The sequence below is a fragment of the Vidua macroura genome, chromosome 20 (assembly GCF_024509145.1).
Source record: "Vidua macroura isolate BioBank_ID:100142 chromosome 20, ASM2450914v1, whole genome shotgun sequence".
NCBI lineage: Eukaryota > Metazoa > Chordata > Aves > Passeriformes > Viduidae > Vidua > Vidua macroura.
The window spans coordinates 8,845,758-8,864,365 of record NC_071590.1 but is presented as its reverse complement, the minus strand read 5'-3'; the positions used below and the strand labels follow the sequence as shown (position 1 = coordinate 8,864,365).

The 18,608-nt window shown below is 44.9% G+C and overlaps 3 protein-coding genes across 8 annotated transcripts in view; 1 reads left to right on the top strand and 2 right to left on the bottom strand.

The window, feature by feature from the left end:
* VMP1 (vacuole membrane protein 1) overlaps nt 1–10,755 on the bottom strand; it is a 59,949-nt gene extending 49,194 nt beyond the window's left edge. Inside the window, exons 1-4 of one of the 3 annotated variants that reach the window (XM_053995827.1) lie at nt 10,671–10,735; nt 7,792–7,922; nt 3,653–3,754; nt 1,337–1,472 (exon numbers count right to left, since the gene is read on the bottom strand). In XM_053995827.1, the coding sequence (XP_053851802.1) occupies nt 1,337–1,472; nt 3,653–3,728 (212 nt within the window). In that variant the 5' untranslated portion in view covers nt 3,729–3,754; nt 7,792–7,922; nt 10,671–10,735. Of the gene's footprint in view, nt 1–1,336; nt 1,473–3,652; nt 3,755–4,073; nt 4,170–7,791; nt 7,923–10,670 lie in introns of those variants that run through there. The other 2 variants (XM_053995826.1, XM_053995828.1) reach the window with 2 other exon arrangements.
* Nucleotides 10,756–18,608, top strand: part of PTRH2 (peptidyl-tRNA hydrolase 2) — a 186,816-nt gene continuing 178,963 nt past the window's right edge. The window contains exons 1-3 of one of the 3 annotated variants that reach the window (XM_053995838.1): nt 10,756–10,821; nt 11,045–11,135; nt 11,662–12,333. In XM_053995838.1, coding sequence (XP_053851813.1) covers nt 11,683–12,204 — 522 coding nt within the window. In that variant the 5' untranslated portion in view covers nt 10,756–10,821; nt 11,045–11,135; nt 11,662–11,682 and the 3' untranslated portion in view covers nt 12,205–12,333. Of the gene's footprint in view, nt 10,822–11,044; nt 11,140–11,661; nt 12,334–18,608 lie in introns of those variants that run through there. The other 2 variants (XR_008440174.1, XM_053995839.1) reach the window with 2 other exon arrangements.
* Nucleotides 13,414–18,608, bottom strand: part of CLTC (clathrin heavy chain) — a 30,176-nt gene continuing 24,981 nt past the window's right edge. The window contains exons 31-33 of one of the 2 annotated variants that reach the window (XM_053995814.1): nt 18,346–18,366; nt 15,410–15,485; nt 13,414–14,853 (exon numbers count right to left, since the gene is read on the bottom strand). In XM_053995814.1, the coding sequence (XP_053851789.1) occupies nt 14,729–14,853; nt 15,410–15,485; nt 18,346–18,366 (222 nt within the window). In that variant the 3' untranslated portion in view covers nt 13,414–14,728. The remainder of the gene's footprint in view (nt 14,854–15,409; nt 15,486–18,345; nt 18,367–18,608) is intronic. The other variant, XM_053995815.1, reaches the window with a different exon arrangement.

Here is an 18,608-nt window from a genome sequence, read left to right as displayed (position 1 = left end):
AGAGTCAATCTGAGGTCTCAACTTAATAGCTTGTAATAGTCAGGGTTATTTTCTGTAAAGATTCTGTCAGGGGAGTGCCAGACAACTGAATGTGCTGCTCAGCAGAGGAGGCAAGTGCTATCTGTTACAAAATTGGATGTCTAGGAAGCCAAATAAGATTTGAGGTCTTAAAATAAATCCTCAAATGTTGTTTTTGCTTAGTTTAAATGAATGCTTGGCGATTGTCAGAAATTACAGATGTCAGACCCCGTAATTCAGTTCTCAGAGACAATTCCTAATGGTAGTTTAAGGAATGCACATAATAAAATAAATAGGCTTGGGGAGGTTCCATTTTTTGGGGGGGTGTGGGGTGTAAAAGGGAATTAAAGCTACACTACATAAACCTGGTATTTTTCATACAAATAATTTCAAAAGAAAATGGAAACTGTCAGCAAATATGGACTGCCAGCACGTCCAGCCTAGCCCAGAGGGAGTGAGCAGAACCCTGAGTACCAGGCTCAGCTCAGGCTGCAGAGGAGCAGCCCAGCAGCTGGAGTCACCCAAGGTGACACTGGATCCTGTCTCCCGACTGGGAAAGGCTTTGTAAACTCAGTCCCAAGCACAACAGAGCCCAGTTACCAACACAAGCACTGGATGGCTGCTACTCTTGGCATTTTCATTGCAAATTACACTCATGTTTTGGCAGCCTAACCCCCAGGCCTTGTGCCTTAAGAACTGGCTCTGCATTTCAGCCCTAGCAGGGAATGGCAGGACTGCTCCTCACAAATTCTCTCACTGGAATAAAAGCTGGTTTTATCCAGTGTGAAAATAGCACTCAAGGGAAGTGCTTTAATAAATCATTTCCTGCTGTAAAAGGGCCCACAGAGAAGCAAAGTCCTCTTTACAGCATCATAAACATCACTGCAAGCTCCACAGAACCCTGATCTCTGCCCTGGCTGAGCTATTTGAAGATTACTCAGTGACACCAACACCTGCATTAGCAGGTCAGTGCTGACACTGCAGCCATAAGCACAATATCCCTTTGCCATGAGGATCCCAAAGCACTGTCCCACTCTTTCAAATTGGAATATTCAACTCTACAGAAAGGCAGTTTGCAATTTGCTCCCCCAAGCACCTTGCTGCACTTATGTAATTTAGGCAGAAGGTCTGAGAGCACAGCTACAAGTGTGGGATGTTCCAGCAGCCACCTTGAAGGGACAAAAATACACATGTTCTCTGAAATAAACAGATTTCAAGTTGTGAATCATCAGGGAAAGTGAGATGTCAGAATGACCTACTGAATCAGAGCATGGGTTTGCCCAGAACGCTTAGTAGAAGTTAAAGAAATGATTTTTACTTTATGGTCCATTCCTTCAAGTTTATTAGAGTTTCCAGGCAAAAATACTGCAAGGTAACAAGCGGTTTTTTCCACAGTACAATATTCAACCTCTCCTCTCGCTCCCTTCTCTTCCGCTCACTCAACATCGAGGAATCTGCAAATGAAAAGCAAAAAAAAAAAAAAAAAAAAGTAAAAGCACAGTCTGGCAGGTCAGCTGCTATCCCACCCAAAAATACACTGATTTGGTTTTTTTTTTAATTTGTTAGGAAGTTAATGTGAGCTCTCAGTCATCTTTCTCCTGATCCCAAAGCATCTGCTGCCATGCCTCAGGAATGAGGTGGCATCCAGGGAATGCAGTGGTTTGCTCCCCCCTGGCACTCAGGGAACCAGAGTGCCCCAGGCCTGGCACCCCCAGCAGCCTTTCTGCAGGGCACTGCCCGAGGAGCTGAAAGCAGCCACCACCCCAGGTCAAATGTGAGCTCAGCACCTGCTGCGGGGACATTTCCCCCTGAACTTCTGAGCTGGTTCTTTTCCAGCACAGCTATTCCCAGCCTCCCACTTCCAGAGGATGGAATTACACGGTGTAACTGGATAGGAGCACCTGCCCTCCCAGCCAGGAGCCTGTCCAGCCTCTCCCAGACTCCTCCTCTGCAAAGGAGCTGCTTTTGGAGCACAGCCCTGCCTGGCACTGAGCTCACACCCAGCCCAGGCCCTGCTCACAAAAAGGCTTTTCTAATCAAGGTGTTATTTTGTGCTCACAATAAGATGAATAAAACCCCAAACCCGAGCTGGATTTTTGGAGGAGAATGGCTTGTTCAAAGGTTGTCAAGCTAATGAGCAGTAATAATTTTTAAACTTTTAAAGAAAAGGAATTCTGGAATAAGATTTTAAAAATAATACCAGTAAACAATGAAAAAATGCACTTGTATCCAAACAAGACACCAAACTTGTTTAAATATCACTTACTACACAGTCACAACACATGTATTCTATTTTGCATTGTAATAATCATAAATTTTAGATTTTTAAGAAGCTGTTGCATTTAAAATATTAATCTAATCTGATCTCCAGCATATTGTAACCCAAGATGTATTATTTCAATCTTACTCATAATTGAAACATTTTGCCTTATCAGATGCTGATATTTACACAGAAATTGCAGCTCTCATTAGTCACACAGCCCACTTAATTTTGTATTCCTTAGCTGTAAAATCAGTTGCTTAAGATGAGCTAACAGAAATCCTGGCAAATACTGAAGAACATCCACATTCCCTCAGAGTTACAGAATGATTTAAGACTTTAAGTAAAAGGCTTTAATTTGTTCCATACATACAAACATGCAGTTAATCTTTTTCGTTTAATATGTGTAATAAAAATGTTTCAACCTTGTTTTTATGACCTTGTTTTTAGTAAAAGGTCGTAAAAGACAATGGTGTAAGACTGCACACAACTTGAGAAATCACTTGATTACAAAACTTAATTAAATATGGAACTGGCACATTCAAAGCTGACAGGAAACAAACAAAGATGATTATAATTTCCATGCCTTACTACACAGCACGGATAATTCAGTGACACAAAAATCCTCATTAACTGTTTTCAGGTTATTTTTCATGAGTTCTAAACATTAACCCCAGGCTACTTCAGACATACCAGTAGGAAAAACAGAGGAGAGGCAGGAGGTGAAGTAGTTAAAATTGTTTTGTTGGTAATTTATCACTGAAACCAATAAATTACAGTGACATTGAATTTCAACAGAACAGCTAGAAATTGGGAGACTAATAACTGGATCTGTCCCAGAGTAAAACAGATTTTTATTACCCAGAACTGACTTTTCAGTGCCAAAGGGTGGGGTTGTACAGCCTGACTTCCACAGCCACACATTTGCCAACAGAGTTAAACTTTTTTAGGTTTTTTTTATTGTTGTAGCCCCTGTTGGTATCCAGGTCAGCTTTGTGGAGCTTAAATGGATGTGACCAAGAACTCTGGGAGGGGAAAGAAGTGTAAGAGAAATGTGAATGGAAATACACAGCATGAATCTATTCCATGGCTTTGAAATCCTAAATCCTTCAGGCTTAGAGCTGACTGAGGATTCCATGACTGATTCAGGAATTGAGGCCCTCTGCAATATGTGGGCATAAAGTCACAGAATCCCAGAATGGTTTGGGTTGGAAGGGGCCTTAGAGCCCATCCCATTCCATCCCCTGGCATGGGCAGAGGTACCACTCCCTAGGTCAGGTGGCTCCATCCAACCAAAATCAATTCCTTGTCAGTCCTGTGCTGTTTTACACCCCACACAGGACAGCTGAGAACACAAAGTGATTTCCCACCTACCTGTGAAATTGCCATTGTGCTGCTCTTTGCTCATTCTTATGCGTCTCTGGTCACAGTCTGTGCCATTCTCTGCCATTTCATAGATCAGTCACGTGTGGGGACCTGAGAGCAGAAGAAACCCAAAAAGACAAGGTGTGTTTCTGGTTAGGAGCACTTCACAGTCAAAGCATGCAGACAAACACCCAGCAGCTCTCCAAATCCAACACACACTCATCCTGCATTACACCATCAAACAGCAGAAAGTGATTCAATCCTCACAGTGACAAAGATTAAAACATTTCCACCTACATCATTCTAAATTTTTCACTCAAATGACAAAACTCCCTCACTCCTAACAGCTGAACAAAAGCTCATTAAACAAACCCCTTCCTTGACCCAACCCACTGTTTGGGCTCCAGGAGCAGCAGAGCTTCATACAAACCTCACTTCCATCCTGAGATTGGTGCTTCAGGGGTCAAAAACCTCCCTGGCTGAAAGATTAGCCTCAGTGTGGTAACCAAGATACAGAGCTGCATCTCCTGATGTCTCTGAAGCACAAAAGGCAAACTCTTCAGAGGACAAGAGCTTTCTGATGGAAGCTTTGCTGACACTGTCCATACTCTCTGCTGGTTTAGCCTCTCTCTAGAGAGATCAGCCCTAAAACAAAACCCCAAAAGAACAGATGTGGTTTTCCTTATCCAGGAGAGTAACTAATGCAAGAAGTGGGAGCCAGCACAAACCAGAGTGTTGCAAGAACTGCCTTTTTTTTTTCTTTAAAAAAAAAAAAAAAAAACCAAAAAAACCTGAACAGCTGACAATTCTTATGCAATCAAACACAAAGAGAGTAACCAGTCAGAGTCCTTCTTTTAAAAACCCTCTCTTGAATCATAAGTTTCTAGAGTTTTATTTGGAAAAGAAAGTCCCACAAAGCTAAAGCATTTTATTTGCATTGCATTTCTCCCTGTAAGCATACTTGATTTACAGTTTTTTGATACGTTGCTTTTGTTGGAAAGAAAAACGGTACAATATTAAAATGACAGGTTATATAAAAAATTTCTTCCAGTGGAAGAAATTGAAGTTCTACAGAAAAAATACCTTTGATTTATGTTAGGCTTAAGAGCCAAGCAGCAACTCAGGTTTGGTAAACAGGAGTGAGATCACCTCTTGGATTCAGACTGCAATAATTTTGTCAAATTTCTAAATAAAATGTTCAAAGATTTCAGATGCTGTATTTGACATTTCCAGGGTGTCACAAGTCAGTTTTAGACAGGTGTTTTCTAAACAGGTGCAAGCCTTGTGCATTATTTGCAATACAGATAAAATTGTTAGCTAGAATCTAATTATTAAAGGTTTTAGTTAAAAATCCAGTAGTCAAAAGCACTGAGGTCTCAGGAAGGAGTCCTTTCTTCAACACCTCCCCCTGACACAAAATGTGCAGAAACAGGAATCTGTCTGGTTAAACAAGCAGAAACTCATCTCATGCATGTTGCAGCTTTTTTTCACTGCAATGTGAACCCCAGAATACCCAAAGCACCTAAAAAATGAACAAAACACCTTTGCAAAAGCTGAAAAATGCCAAGGGCTCTGGAGTCAGCCAAGGACAAGAGGCCTGAGCTGCTGCAGTGGGAGCTCTAGAGCATCACTCTGCAGTCACCTGCAGCCCAGGGATTGCTGAAACCCCAGGGAAATGTGAACCTCTCCCTCTCCCCAGGTGAGTTCAGAGCAGCCTGACACTCTGGAGCTAGCCCAGTCCTCAGCTGAGGATAACAGGCCAGTTGCTATGGCAATAGCAGGATCAAATGTTCAGCCAGCCCTTAATTCCATCAGGACAGGTGGATAGTGCTTTGTTTCTGACTGCACTCAGCTGTGCTTATTTTTATATGTATTTAAATGAGTATTTATGAACATCTACAACGTGAGTTTATATACACACATACCCATGTACATACCACATGAATTTACACACAGAACTCAAACTGCAGAGGGCAATATTTAAATGACACACCCACACACAGCAAGCCTGATGTTCACAGAAAGCTGCTTAGGAAACAAAAGCCATCCAGAGCTGTTGAGCACACACAGCAAGACTAAAAAAAAAGTGTTCTGGCTTAGGGAACTTCAGTCACATTTTGTTGACTTAAATATAGCAAAGATTAGAAAAAAAAAAAGTCACAAATTTCAGTGGAAGCCACACGTTCCTCATTTTGAAATCTATCTTTTTTCACGTGTGCAAATCCAGCCTTCAAAATTAAAGTCTTGATTGGTTTGGTCTCTGCTTTCAGCTTAATTACACTCCAAGGAAGTTCATTTAGTGCAACTGCTCTCCATGTTTGATGCTAAAGCCCAGGCTGTGCACAACACTGAGTTCCAGTGCAATCCATGAAACTCCTGCATCTCTGGGGGTCTCAGGTGTGTTGTTCCCAAGGCATGGCAGCTTTTTTTTTCAGGAGCTCAACTGCCAGAGCCACTTTTACCCTGCCTGCTTGGAAAGGCACTAATCCAGGATTAGCTTTGCATAACACCACCTCAAGTACACAAGTCAATGTTTGCTCTGAAGCAGATAAATAATCCCCTTCCACACTTCTGTAGGACAAATACTTGTCAAGAAGGTCTTAAAGTTCAACCATCCTGCAGAAAAGCTCTAAAAATTCCTATTTAAAAACACAGCTGACTTGGAGATGGGATACCTATCACATGGCAGGGCTGATGGGCTGCAAACCCTTCCTGGCTCCAGAAAAGAACCTCCCTGGTTTACCCAAGTCTAATTATACTCAAAGCATCTTAGCAAAGGGACTGGAGGATGCACATCCCCTCAGCTCAGCACCCTTATTTGCTGTGCTGCTTGATGCCCATAAGAACCACTGGTCCTGCACTAAAGCCTCCCCACGAGGATTAACTGGAGTGGGAGCCTGACCCAAAATGGAGTTATCCTTCATTAACTCACTCCATATTCTGAAGTCTACACCCAATCCATGAGAGCTCACCACAGGAAATTAAATTCCATCTGCTAAACAGAACTTCACTTCTGACAGATGCTGGGAAAGACACAGAGCCCATCTCTAAAAATAAATTTGCCTACTACATGGAGTACTTAGCAGCAAACATAAAAATAAACTATTTAAAAGAGCGAGGAAAACAACTGTGGCCAGTTTTGGTATCAGGGTGGCTGAGATCATTTGTTAGAGCTGTGCTCACACAAGAACTGCTTTGTAGGGCTGAACAAAGAGCTGACAATACACCATTGAGCTTTAGTGCAACCCAAAACATGAAGTATAAAAAGACAGTTATTGCTAGTCAAAAATGCAAATTGGTCAACAGAAAAGGTTTATGGTAACTGTGACTGGCACTTCACAGCATAAGTGAGACAAAGCAAAACAAGCTATCAGAGCATGAGAACACAACAAAATTGGGCATTGCAGTAGCTGCTATCTGTAATCAGAGAAAAGGACAAAAGTCTCTTCTCTGAAGCTCTGGGGAGGCTGTGGAAGCACCCAAGTGTTCCAAAAGGAACCACTTTTGGAGCAGCAGGGTGTCTGCACTCTCACTTGGAGGAGCAGAATGTGGACTCATGTTCTGTACTAAGGATTTTTGGGGGACTCTTTTCCAGTGTGCTGGAACAACAAGGAAGCTGTTTTCATGATCTCACTGCTCTCTCAGACATTGTTTGAATCACTAATTCTTGCCACTTCTTACTGAAAGAGCCCCGACTCTCATCTCTATCAGTTCCTGTTCACACAGCTCCCAGAACCAGAGATAGAGCTTGAAGCATTTTGTTGTTCCCCCCAGCCACATCAGCAACACCTAATTTCCAGTTAGTTCTTGCATTTAAAGCCAAATGTTCCAACCCTGCTGCTTCTTTCTCCTCAACTTTTCTGCTATTCCTTCTTCTTTTTCTACACCCCAGTTACAATAAGGAGAAAAAAGGATTACAATTCAGCCTTGCCAGGTGGGTAAAGAATTGCACTAATCTAGACAGCGCTGCACATCTGTGAGAGGGGTGTTTTTTCAGTCATCAAATGCTCTACAGAGAGAATAAGTTAACAGCTCCCTGGCAAAGAAACAGCTTGGAGAGCACCTTCCCTCGAAAGCCAAAGAGTGCCTGGCACAGGAACACATTCAGGAGAAGGATGGGATCAGTTTGGAAGTGAAACATTACCTACCCCTTCCAGCTCCTCACAGCTATTCCCTCTCCACCACTTCTCCAGGACCTGAAGGCAGTGGAAGAGCCAAGCACGTCCTCAGCTCTGCAGCACTCGAGCCCAAAGCGACTCCTCTTGCAAAGCTGCTGCCCCTACAGAGCAAGAGAGCACCGTTCATGTGGCACTGGAGTGACACAGCCCCTCACTTGGAGGTTAATGACTTTCCTGAAGATGACAGAAAATAGAAAAAGTAACTGCTCGATTTTTTTTTTCCCAGTCCTTCAGCACTCCTGGGAAGCATTCAATTAAAATAAATGAGGCCACATCTGAAAGATGTTCCAAATCTCCACAGATTTATTTTTATATGAGTGCATTTATTCCCATACTAGAAATGTTTTCCTGACTAAAATAGTTTAATTCCTCAAAGGAGAAGTAATTCAGTTAAAGACCACAGGTTTCCATTTTGTGGGTTATGCCTCTGTACACCAGACCTATTTTCCAACTCCTACCCAAATAAATCATCTTAGAATTTAGAGTGAAAATTCCCATTTTTTTAAAAATAATGTGAGTTTGGGATGCCTTTTAGGAAAGACTGTTGTAACATGAGCTTCAGGGATGCCATGCAATTTCTTTTGAGTTAATGGAAAGTTCTGTCCCTGCCATTAAAGCCACATATATTAAACAGATCTTTTTGGTCTATTATTTCTTTTTTTTTGGTGAAACATGAATTTTGATTACATCCAGCAGTAGAATGAGGTGCTATAATAAAACAGTAGAGATGCTGTGCAATAAACAGATGAAAAGGTGAGACCCAGGGATAAGAGGATATGCAGAGGAGGCACAGCACAGATGAAAAGGGATGAACACAAGGACCTGACAAAGCCCAGCGTGGCTGAAAGCAGCTCGTGAGATAAATTCTGCTTTTCAAAGGAACATTCTCTAAATGCAGCCAATTCAGATTTCACACTTGGCCATCCACTGAGGACACACTGCCCAGACAAGGTTCACAGAGGCCAATCCTGAGCCCTGGGAGAAAGAAAAATATTCTTTTAGAAATACCCTGAACAACTGCCTGCCTCACTAATAACATCTCCTGGCCCCCTCTGGTCCAGCAGCACCAAAACCAGCAAGGTTTAGTGGTTTTGTTGCTGTCCCATGGTTGTGTTTGAAGCTGGTACAAAAAGCTCAGTGTTGCAACAGCTTCAAGGTTGTGCCCTTCGTCCTCAGGGAATAGCAAAGTCCACCCAGCTCGGATTTGTCCACAAGGAGGAGAAGTTAAAGTTCCAACCTGCAGATAACTCTGTCTCCCATCACAGTACATCAGGAATTACAGGTTTTTTTTTTTCTGGTTTTAAACACACAGGTTTTTAAGAAATAAGGAATCTCCAAGCATGCATTAATGGCACGGATCACCCTAAGGAGAGCTGTTCACGAGGTGCAGTCAGAGGCAGTTATGACATTCAGAAGGAATTCCAAGAAAACAACTTGGAAAAAAAGATTTAAGGCTGAAAGAGTGCAGTTGTTCCAGCCTACTCACCTTCCTCATTGCTTTCACCCACTTGAAAGCTCCTGAGTCTCCTCCTACCCTTCCCCACAGCAATTACAAACACCAATGATTTCAGCAGCTCAGCAGGACAGGAAACAAAGCTCAGACTAATAAAGAGAGCTCACCTCCCATTGCACAACTGGAAGCTGGCTTTTGAAACCCTCATCTGAAAACAGGGGATGAAGCCATCATTACAACTGTCACTTATCCCATAAGGAATAAAGGAAAGTCTATTCCGTGCTGCAGAAATAATGGATTGGAAGAAGGAGGACTGACATAACGAAGACTGTTTCAATGGGAAAATCAATGCATCAAGAAGAGCTAATGTATGTTATCATAAGGCATTAGGAAGCATGAGAATCCCCCATCAAACTGAGGTGAAACTTTCTCTGAAAGAGCAGAATTCCTAACAGCAAAACAGCACCAAAATCCACTGCCCAAACACAATAAGTGGTCCAAGGCATGAAACAACACCACACTTTCTCCACCTCAAGCCACATTGTCACCATTAACTAAACCAGGGTACCCACTTGTTGGTAAGCACAGAGCAGAGAAAACAAGGGCAGGAGAAAACCCTGAAGAAATGTCGTAGGTGCAGTTGGAAGGGGATAACCTGGATTCACAGCGCTTTATAGATAAATAGCTGCTATCAAACACACTTATCACCCGTTCCCTCAGGTCACCTACATGACCTGCCAAGCATCTGAGAGGCAAAGCTGGAATAAAACGGGAATCTTGCTGCTTTATTATCTGCTGTAAACACCACATCACATTGGCTAGAGAAATAAAAACCAGACGAGGTGCTTAACCCCAGTCAGCAGAAATGTCCCAATGGATTTGGGCCCCGCAGCCCACGGGGATGCAGGGAGCGCCCAGCCGGGAAAGCACGGCACATTTCCAGTGGAAAAGCCGACAAAGGCCATCGCTATCTGACTCCCCGCAGGGAGAAGGACAGATTTCTCCCTGTGACATCAGGCACCGTCCCTTGGGCCGGAGCAGGGCGACTCTATCCCACCCTTCCCGGGGCTCTGGAAGAGCAGAGCCGCTCTCCAGCGGGGTGAGGTGGCAGCGGCTCATTTCTCGCCCTGAAGGCCGGCGAGCCGCAGCCTCCCCTCCCGCCCTGCTGCTCCACAGCGTTCCCCGCCGCCCCCCATTTCCCACACGGGTCCCTCGGTTCGCACAGCACCGGGGGCCGCCCGGCCCGGGGGTCCCCTCTTGCCGCCGTCACCTCAGAGCCGGAGGGGCCGTGAGGGGAGCGGGGCGGCGCGATGGGCAGCGCTGAGGGGTCCCGCTGAGGGGCCGGTGACGAGACCCCCGCCCGCCGGGAGAGCCCCGGGCCCGGCCCCGCACTCACCACGCTCCAGCAGCTCCGCTCGGCCCGGCACAACGCGGAACTGGGCCCGGCACAACACGCCCCGTCCCGCCCCGGGCTCCGTCACTTCCCGAGCGCCGCGGTCCCGTCACCTCCGGGCGGGCGCGGCGGAGCGGCCAGGCGGGAGCGGCAGGTGAGCAGCGAGGGGATGCTCCCCCATGGCCTCCTGATTTCCCCCCTGAGGGCCGCGGGGTCCCGCACGGTTCGGCCCCCGCTCGGTCTCTGCCCTCCGTGTCCGCTCGGGCTCCAGCGCGGCCGGGCCTGGCGGGACTGAGGTGCCGCTGGAAGCGGCCCCGCTCCTCAGCTGAATTGACTTAAAATCTCCGTCTTTTCACCGTTTCTCTCCCGGTTTTTAGGTGTAATTTTGACATGGGGAAAGGCTGAGAGAATTGGGAGTGTTCAGCCTGGAGAAGAGACGCTCCGGGGTGACCTAATTGTGGCCTTGCAGTAGGTGAAGGGAACTTACAGGAGGGGTGGGGGCAAGACTTTACAGAGGCCTGGGGTGACAGGACAAGGGGGAATGGGGTCACACTGACAGAGAGGAGGGTTAGATTGCATATTAGGAAACCATTTTTCCCTGTGAGGGTGGTGAGACCCTGGCACCAGAAAAGCTGTGGCTGCCCCATCCCTGGAAGTGCCCAAGGCCAGGTTGGACAGAGCTCGGAGAAATCTGGGATAGTGGAAGGTGTCCCTGGCCATGGCAGAGGGTGGAACAGATGGACTTTAAGGCCCTTTCCAACACTAACATTCTCTGATTCTATGATAATTTGCCATTTTGTCTTAGCTCTGAGTCAAAGCCCATCACCAGTGAGGTGTTTGCAATCAGAAAGCTGTGTCTGGGGAACTGTTCCTTTGTGTTTCTAACAAATGTTCTTTGTCTTCAAATAACTGAGTGGAAACCAGGTGAGAGCACACAAAATGCTCTCAGAAGCTGAGAAACGCTCAAGTAAATTCTGTCTTTCCCCCCTTCCAGAGCCAGTCTCTAAAATCCACCATGATTTCTCTCTTCGAGCCCGAGTTCCTGAATGTCATCATCGGGGTCGTGTGTGGCGTGTGCCTGGGCTGGGGCATCCGGGGGAGGCTCGGCAGGAAGCCTGGAGCTGGAATAATGCCAGAACCTTCCAACAGCCTGGGGGGCGAGGCTGACATCATGGGAGAGTCCGGGGAGCTCAAGCTGGTGCTGATCGTCCGCAACGACCTGAAGATGGGCAAGGGCAAAGTAGCAGCACAGTGCTCCCACGCTGCTGTCTCTGCCTACAAGCAGGTTCACAAAAGGAATCCCGAGCTCCTGAAGCAGTGGGAATATTGTGGACAACCTAAAGTGGTCCTCAAAGCTCCCGATGAAGAGACTCTGGTGCAGCTGCTGGCTGAGGCGAAGCGCCTGGGGCTGACTGTGAGCTTGATACAGGATGCTGGGCGTACTCAGATAGCTCCAGGCTCCAGGACAGTCCTTGGGATCGGACCAGGACCAGCTGATGTCATAGATCAAGTTTCTGGTCACCTTAAACTCTTCTAAACTGGTACCAAAAAGATCTGGATGTGTAGATGTGTGTCAGTACTGAAGGGATAAAAAAATCTTAAGTTGGGTGTTTTTTCCGTATCTTCCCTCAGTGTTAATAAAATAAGCAAGTTTTGTAAGATTTAATTTGTAAATCATGAGTTTCTCTAGCTTGTGTTCCAAAAGTGGGAAAGAATATTCTAGGCTCAGGGCATTTGAGGAAAGCAGAGCTGGCATAAGAAGGAACCCAGCAAATTTACAACTTGTGCAATTGCTTGAGGATTTTGCACATTGGTTGATGACTTTAAGTGTTTCCTCTTTCTCCTGTTTTCTCTAGTGAATACATTCTGTAATTCAGAAAGGCTCAGCTGCTGAAGCAGTTAAGAACTGGAGCTTGGGGGTAACTGTAGCAAACTTCTGCCCAAACAACTGCTGCAACAACTTGTAACTGGTACCAGGCTGACCAGTTCAACTGGATCTGCAGCCCAGACCAGTAAACAGTTGTGGGGAGCAGCTGGAAGCTGAGCTTCCCTCTGGAGGGGTCTGTGTAGCTCCTACACGTGCAAAAATGTGCAGTTAAGCCAAGGTGTGGGCAGTTAGCCTCCATATAAGCAACTGGGCACTCAGGGACAGACTTCAATCCTGGTTTTCTTGGGATTAACAGGCACTCCTGGGTTTAAGGAAGCACCCTGTTACAGATATTACTGCACAGTTCAGAGCACCTTGGGGCTTCCAGTAAATTCTACTTGTACAGTTTGTGAGAGTTCTGCTGTTAAGCACCTTTGCCAACCTCTCAGCCATGTGTTCCAGCTGAGTGTTGTGGAACAGTTTGTAGGAGAGGGAACAGGATTTATCTCCATCTCCAGCCATCCACACACCACAGAGGGAATGGCAGAGGGGCTGAAATGCCGATAAACACAGAGGATGGAAATGCTTTTATACTGCACCTCTTACCTAGAGGCATAACCCTTTTCAGACTTTGCTCCACTCCTGCTAGCCACAGAGAGCCTGGGGCAGGTGAGCCCCTGCCAGCCCCATTCCATGGAAGTGCTGCAGCCCCAGGATCACAGCACACAGCTGTGGAGCTCACAGGAGGAAGAGGGAGTGGGATCTGGATCCTGATGCCCAGAGTGGCTCCTGGTTAAGAGACAGGAGCTTCTAGAGCTGTTGGAAATCTGGCCAGTGCTGTCAGACTTGTTACACTCAAATATGACAGTATTCATAAAGAAACATTTAAGTCAATTTTATTTGAAGCTAAATATGTTTAAGGCAATTTACATACCTAGAACATGATCTCAATTGAACTGGCACACCCTACTACAATCCTAATGTATCATCTGGTCGAATATGCTGGAGTTGACCACAGTGCAGCCAACTGTTGAAAAAGTGCTATTTTCTTCTCTCTGGCATAATCTCTCTCTAGAAAAAGCATTACATATTTTCCTGTATTGCCCCCTCAGTGCAAGACCCCACTACTGGTCCCCATTGCTGCTCTGCTGCTGGCCCCTCAGACCCCTGGCTGCACACACCTGCACTGCTCCCCACTACCAGCACTGGAATACTTGGTTTGAGTCCAAAGGTCCTTTTTTTGAAGACAGTAAAGTGAAGCTACCACTATGCAGCATGTCCACAGTCCAGTAATTTATTTTTAAATTGCGTCATTTCAAATTGCACAAACAAAACTGAACAGCAATATGCTTGAATTCTCTCTTCTGTACACTCAAAACAGTGATCTAAAACACCACAATATCCAACATACACAAACCTCAGGGCAGGGTTAGTAAATACACAGATTGGAATCATGGTGCTCTGTTCCTGAATGGAATGTCCCACAAAAGCACAGGATACAGCACAACATAAGGTCATCTGTTACATATGGAGTGAGCAAAAAGACACTAGCATTTTCTATATGCATAACTGGAAAAACCTGCATAGGTTAAGGGAAAAAAAAAAACAAAAAAAAAAACAAAACCCAAAACTTTTACTCATTTTAAGTCAGGCAAGGTTGTCTGTACGCATTTTAAATTCTTTTAGAGCTATGCAATCCAACCCAGGGAGGATATGCTGATTAGTGTTGTCTCTTGTCAGCAGTCTTGCAAGGTCAAATACAAGTATCTTGGCTTTAGCTTTCTCCAAATATACAGTGAGACTTAAATGCATTTAGAATAGACAGTACATACCGTAAGCTGCTCACATACAATGAACTTAAGATTCAATATTAGAGTGTAACACTATAGAGTGCAAATCAGAATCTTCACAATAGACTTAATGGTAATAAGCAGTCCTGCAAAAGCCCACTTGAACAAAGTCGTTTAAACTATTCCCCTTCTGAAAGTAAAAGTCTAAATGACATGGAATGTGAAAAAGATTTAACAGAAGTGATTCAAATCGTTTGCGCTAGAAAAAACAGTCCTTCATGAAATAAAGGTTACAAGAACACGAGGCAGAACTCTTTGCTTTTCCCTGTTATGAGTTAAAGCGGGGCGGGACGGTGGAGTTTGAGTAAGAAAAGTTGCTGCTCCAGACTGGCTTGTGCTGCGTCTCACATGCTGTAGCCGAAGCCGGGCTGCGGCTGCCCGTACGGAGGGGCCGTGTAGCCGTAGCCGAAAGGTGCCTGCGGAGGAACCGCCACGCTGGGTCCCGCTGTCAGCATCAGCTGGGGCTGGCCTGCAACACACAAAGGGCATCTTACTCCTCCTCAGCTGAGAAACCACTCTGCAGAATGCCTGGAAGTTTTCCGGAGGTATTTTCTATGTTTCAACCCTGCTGACCGGGTCTAGGCTTCTTCAGGGCCACAATGGGTATTTTCCCACAAAACCTCAGGACACAACACGTGGCTAAAAATGCTACAGTGGAGAAACTCTTACTAGAATAACCTGGATATAAAGAAAATATCCAATATAAAGTAGGTATAAATATGCTTTAGATATAAAGCATATTGCACAAGATCCAAATAACCACTTGCTGGAATAGCACAGCTCCTGTATACCTTTCCTTAAGGAGCCAGGAGAGCCTTCAACCCTGCAGTCCACAGCCCACCTCAGCAGCCACAGCACTTAGCTAGTGGCACTTAGCTAGTATTTTGGAACACATTCCTTAAGACTTGATTTCACATGGAGAATGTTCCCATTTCCCAGGACTTTCTCAGGTAAAAAACAAGATTAGGGAAGTCTTGTTTAAAAAGTGAACTATGTTACTGATAACACATGAACTAAAGCATTACCATAAACAATAGGTTGTGTTTCTGTAGCTTGCTCCTCTTCCTTTCTCAAAGACTCTGATGCATCCAGTTTATCCACCTGGAATTGAGACCAACAATTAAAAAAATCTCCTCTAAAACAGGTACTTATTCGTGGCAGAGAAGTGGAAAAGCCTTAGTGGTATGTCAACACCCATCAAGAAAAGGAGACCATTTACAAGTTAAGATCAATTCAAGTAGCAATGTTGGTACTGGTGCAGTCAAGATTGTCTGTTTCCTGAAAAAAAAACCCTCATTGAGGGATTTTCAACTACTTTGAAAGCTCACTCCAGGCTGAAGCTTTGTACAAAAGGTTCTGGACTGGAGCTGGACGGTCTTTGGACTTAGACTCACATTTGAGCTCAGTCTCAACTGGAGACCTCTGGTATTGGAGCAATTGCCAAGATAATGCCCAGACCTGGAGAAGTTTCCCTGGAGGTGACATTGAGGCAAAGAAATCTGGTTTGTATTTGGATAGAGCAGACTGCAATAGCATCCGACATGTCACTTGAGCCTCAAGATTTCACTTTCCAAACCCATTCACTCATGCAATTTAAGTTCAAATGCAGAGAATGCATGTGTATAAGACTTGCTTTTTCCACTCCAGAACTGTGTGGCAGTCAGCCTAAACCCACAGATACTCCAATTCTTCCAGCTTTACACACAGTAACAGACAAGCCTGGCCAGCTTCACTGCTGCACTGCGAGTGCAATGGTGCTGTCTGCCCACCCCTACAGAAAGGCAAGAGAAGGAACTTCTTCTGTAGTGAATTATTGCTCATTTCTAAGACAGATCCAAGGGAACTCAGCATTTCTACAGTCTAAGGCAGGCCCTGAAACTAAAACCACAAAATGAGGTATTGGTATTTTACCTGGGAGATAAGATTTAGAACAAAGTCAGAGATAATCATGCCAATTCCTTTGAAAGACAATAATACAACTCACAAGACTAACGTTTCATTTCTTTTGTGTCCTTAATAAAGGAATTTGAAGGTTTCCTGCACTTACACAGGCTCAGTGTTATTTATTCAGCTACAACACTCACAAGTGAGTTTAACTGTGCCACATGAGCAAATATCTGCTGGCAGCTCCAGGAGCTGTGAGCTCCTCCTGTCAGCTGTGAGTTACAACGTGTGTTCCATAAACCTGTTCCTCTGTAACCTCAAGCTGAGGCACAACTCCAGGGAGTGGCAGAAGTCCTGAGCTCGAGTTCCCTCAGTGACTGGGCTTCCATGGCCAGCCTGCTGGTTGCCTCCCACAGTATCTGGCTTGCTGCTGGCCAAAGTGCACGGGATCGTATCCAATGCTCCAAGACTCATTTCCAGACACCGTGCTGGGAACTGCACTGTTTTTAACTCAGAACAGCAACACACTGAACACAGAAGCACAAGTTTAGAGATGCAAATCCAAGGAGAATGTGCAGAGTTTGCTACTAAGCAGAGGCATTTGGCTTACTCACACTTGGAAAGCCTCCAGCCCAGGACATTCAATGCATTTTGGACCCAGTTTTGATGCCTCCCCTCAGAGCTGAACAAATACTGACAAGAACAAGCGCAAGTTTGAAACCAGCCCACAGGATGGTTCTTACACCACTTGCTCGAGCATCACCAGCTTCAGGGCCCTACACACTTGGAGCAAGATTGATTGAAAGGCTTTTCCACAGGGACTGCAATAAGCTGCAGAGGAAAAGTAACATGCATTCAATGTTATCGTGTTATGTGTGCATGAAAAAGAGGCAAAAGTACTGAAGCACGAGTGAGGTCTGAAGATGACTGCCATACAGGCTCCCCCCAAAAAACCACACGCAGCCCACAGCAATGCCTTGGAGCTTCAGGAGTAGTGGGATGTAATTGCAATGACTGCTACACATGCGTCGTTTATGCAAACACTGCAGTTCAATTACCTTTTTTCACACACACGCTCTCCTACTTTCCTTACTAGCTGCTGAAGGACCTTACACTACGTGTCTTAGGTTAGCCTTGAGTTCCAGTGGTGTCTTTACAACCAGCAGTTTTTTTGCATTTAATCCATCTTCAAAGCTGTCACTTTGGTTTGCCCTTTGCTGAACCACATTAATGGAAAACTCCTGCAAGGGCTGACCCCTGGGCTCAGGAGGATCACGGTGGCATTTGTTGGGAAGCAGATGGACAGAAAACCTTGGATTGCCCTTCTGAAGGTCAAAGTTACATAGCAAATGGCAAGCCCTGGAGTAGCCTCACAAGAGCAATAAGTATTACCATTTTTACATTTTTTTTTAAAATGAGGTAGCAAGAGAAGTTTAGTGAAGCTGAAGAGCTTGGAAGGCAGTCTTTTTTTGGACAAGTACTAGGAATTTACTATAGGGAGGAGAACCACAGACTTGGTGTAACAGCTGAAGTTTTAAGTTGCTACATGAACTAGAGCACTGTGGATTAGATCAGCACCATGAGAACTGACACCTGAGTGAGGAAGAGTCCCTCTGGAGCAGCCAGTATCTACTCTGCCTACGGTCAGCACGCATTAGTCATGGTCCAGAGATCAGGAACTGGATCACAGCCCTTCAACTAGCAAATGCCAGACTGATTTAGGGATTCACAGACTTATGTCTTATTGTAGGAGGTTCTTCCAGTCAGATTGGCTGGCAAATAATAGCACTTGTGTAAGTATTTGTGTGTTGTTTCAATTGCAGGCTGACTGTGATCCAACTGATCACCTGTATGCCCTTCCTAGGATCTATTAGCTTATTAGTAGCAAATGAATCTACTTTTCTCCTACAGCACTAGCTAGTGAGAGTTAAACAATTTGCAAATGCTTTAGTGATATTTTGTTTGGGGAAAAAGCAGTAGCAGCAGTGTAGTAAACATAGGAAAGAAAAAAACTCATGCAGAATCCTTAGACTTAGTCCTCCAGACTTAAAGATGGAAAACAAGAATCAACTTTCACCTTTTCCTTTATTGCATCAACCTGCAAAGGAATTCAGAAGGTGCAGCTTAGAAAAATCAAATTCCATATTTAGCATATAAAAAGGTAGAAACAAAAGCGTCAGGGAAGAAATAATTAAGATACAGGCGAGTAAAAACAAAAGTACACCAGAAGTATCTGCTTTAGAAAGGCAGCTCTGCTTCTTGCTGGCTCTTACTTCATTAGCTACACCAAAGCTACATCCTATTCCTTTATCAGATCAGGAAACTTTTATCTTTAAGAAT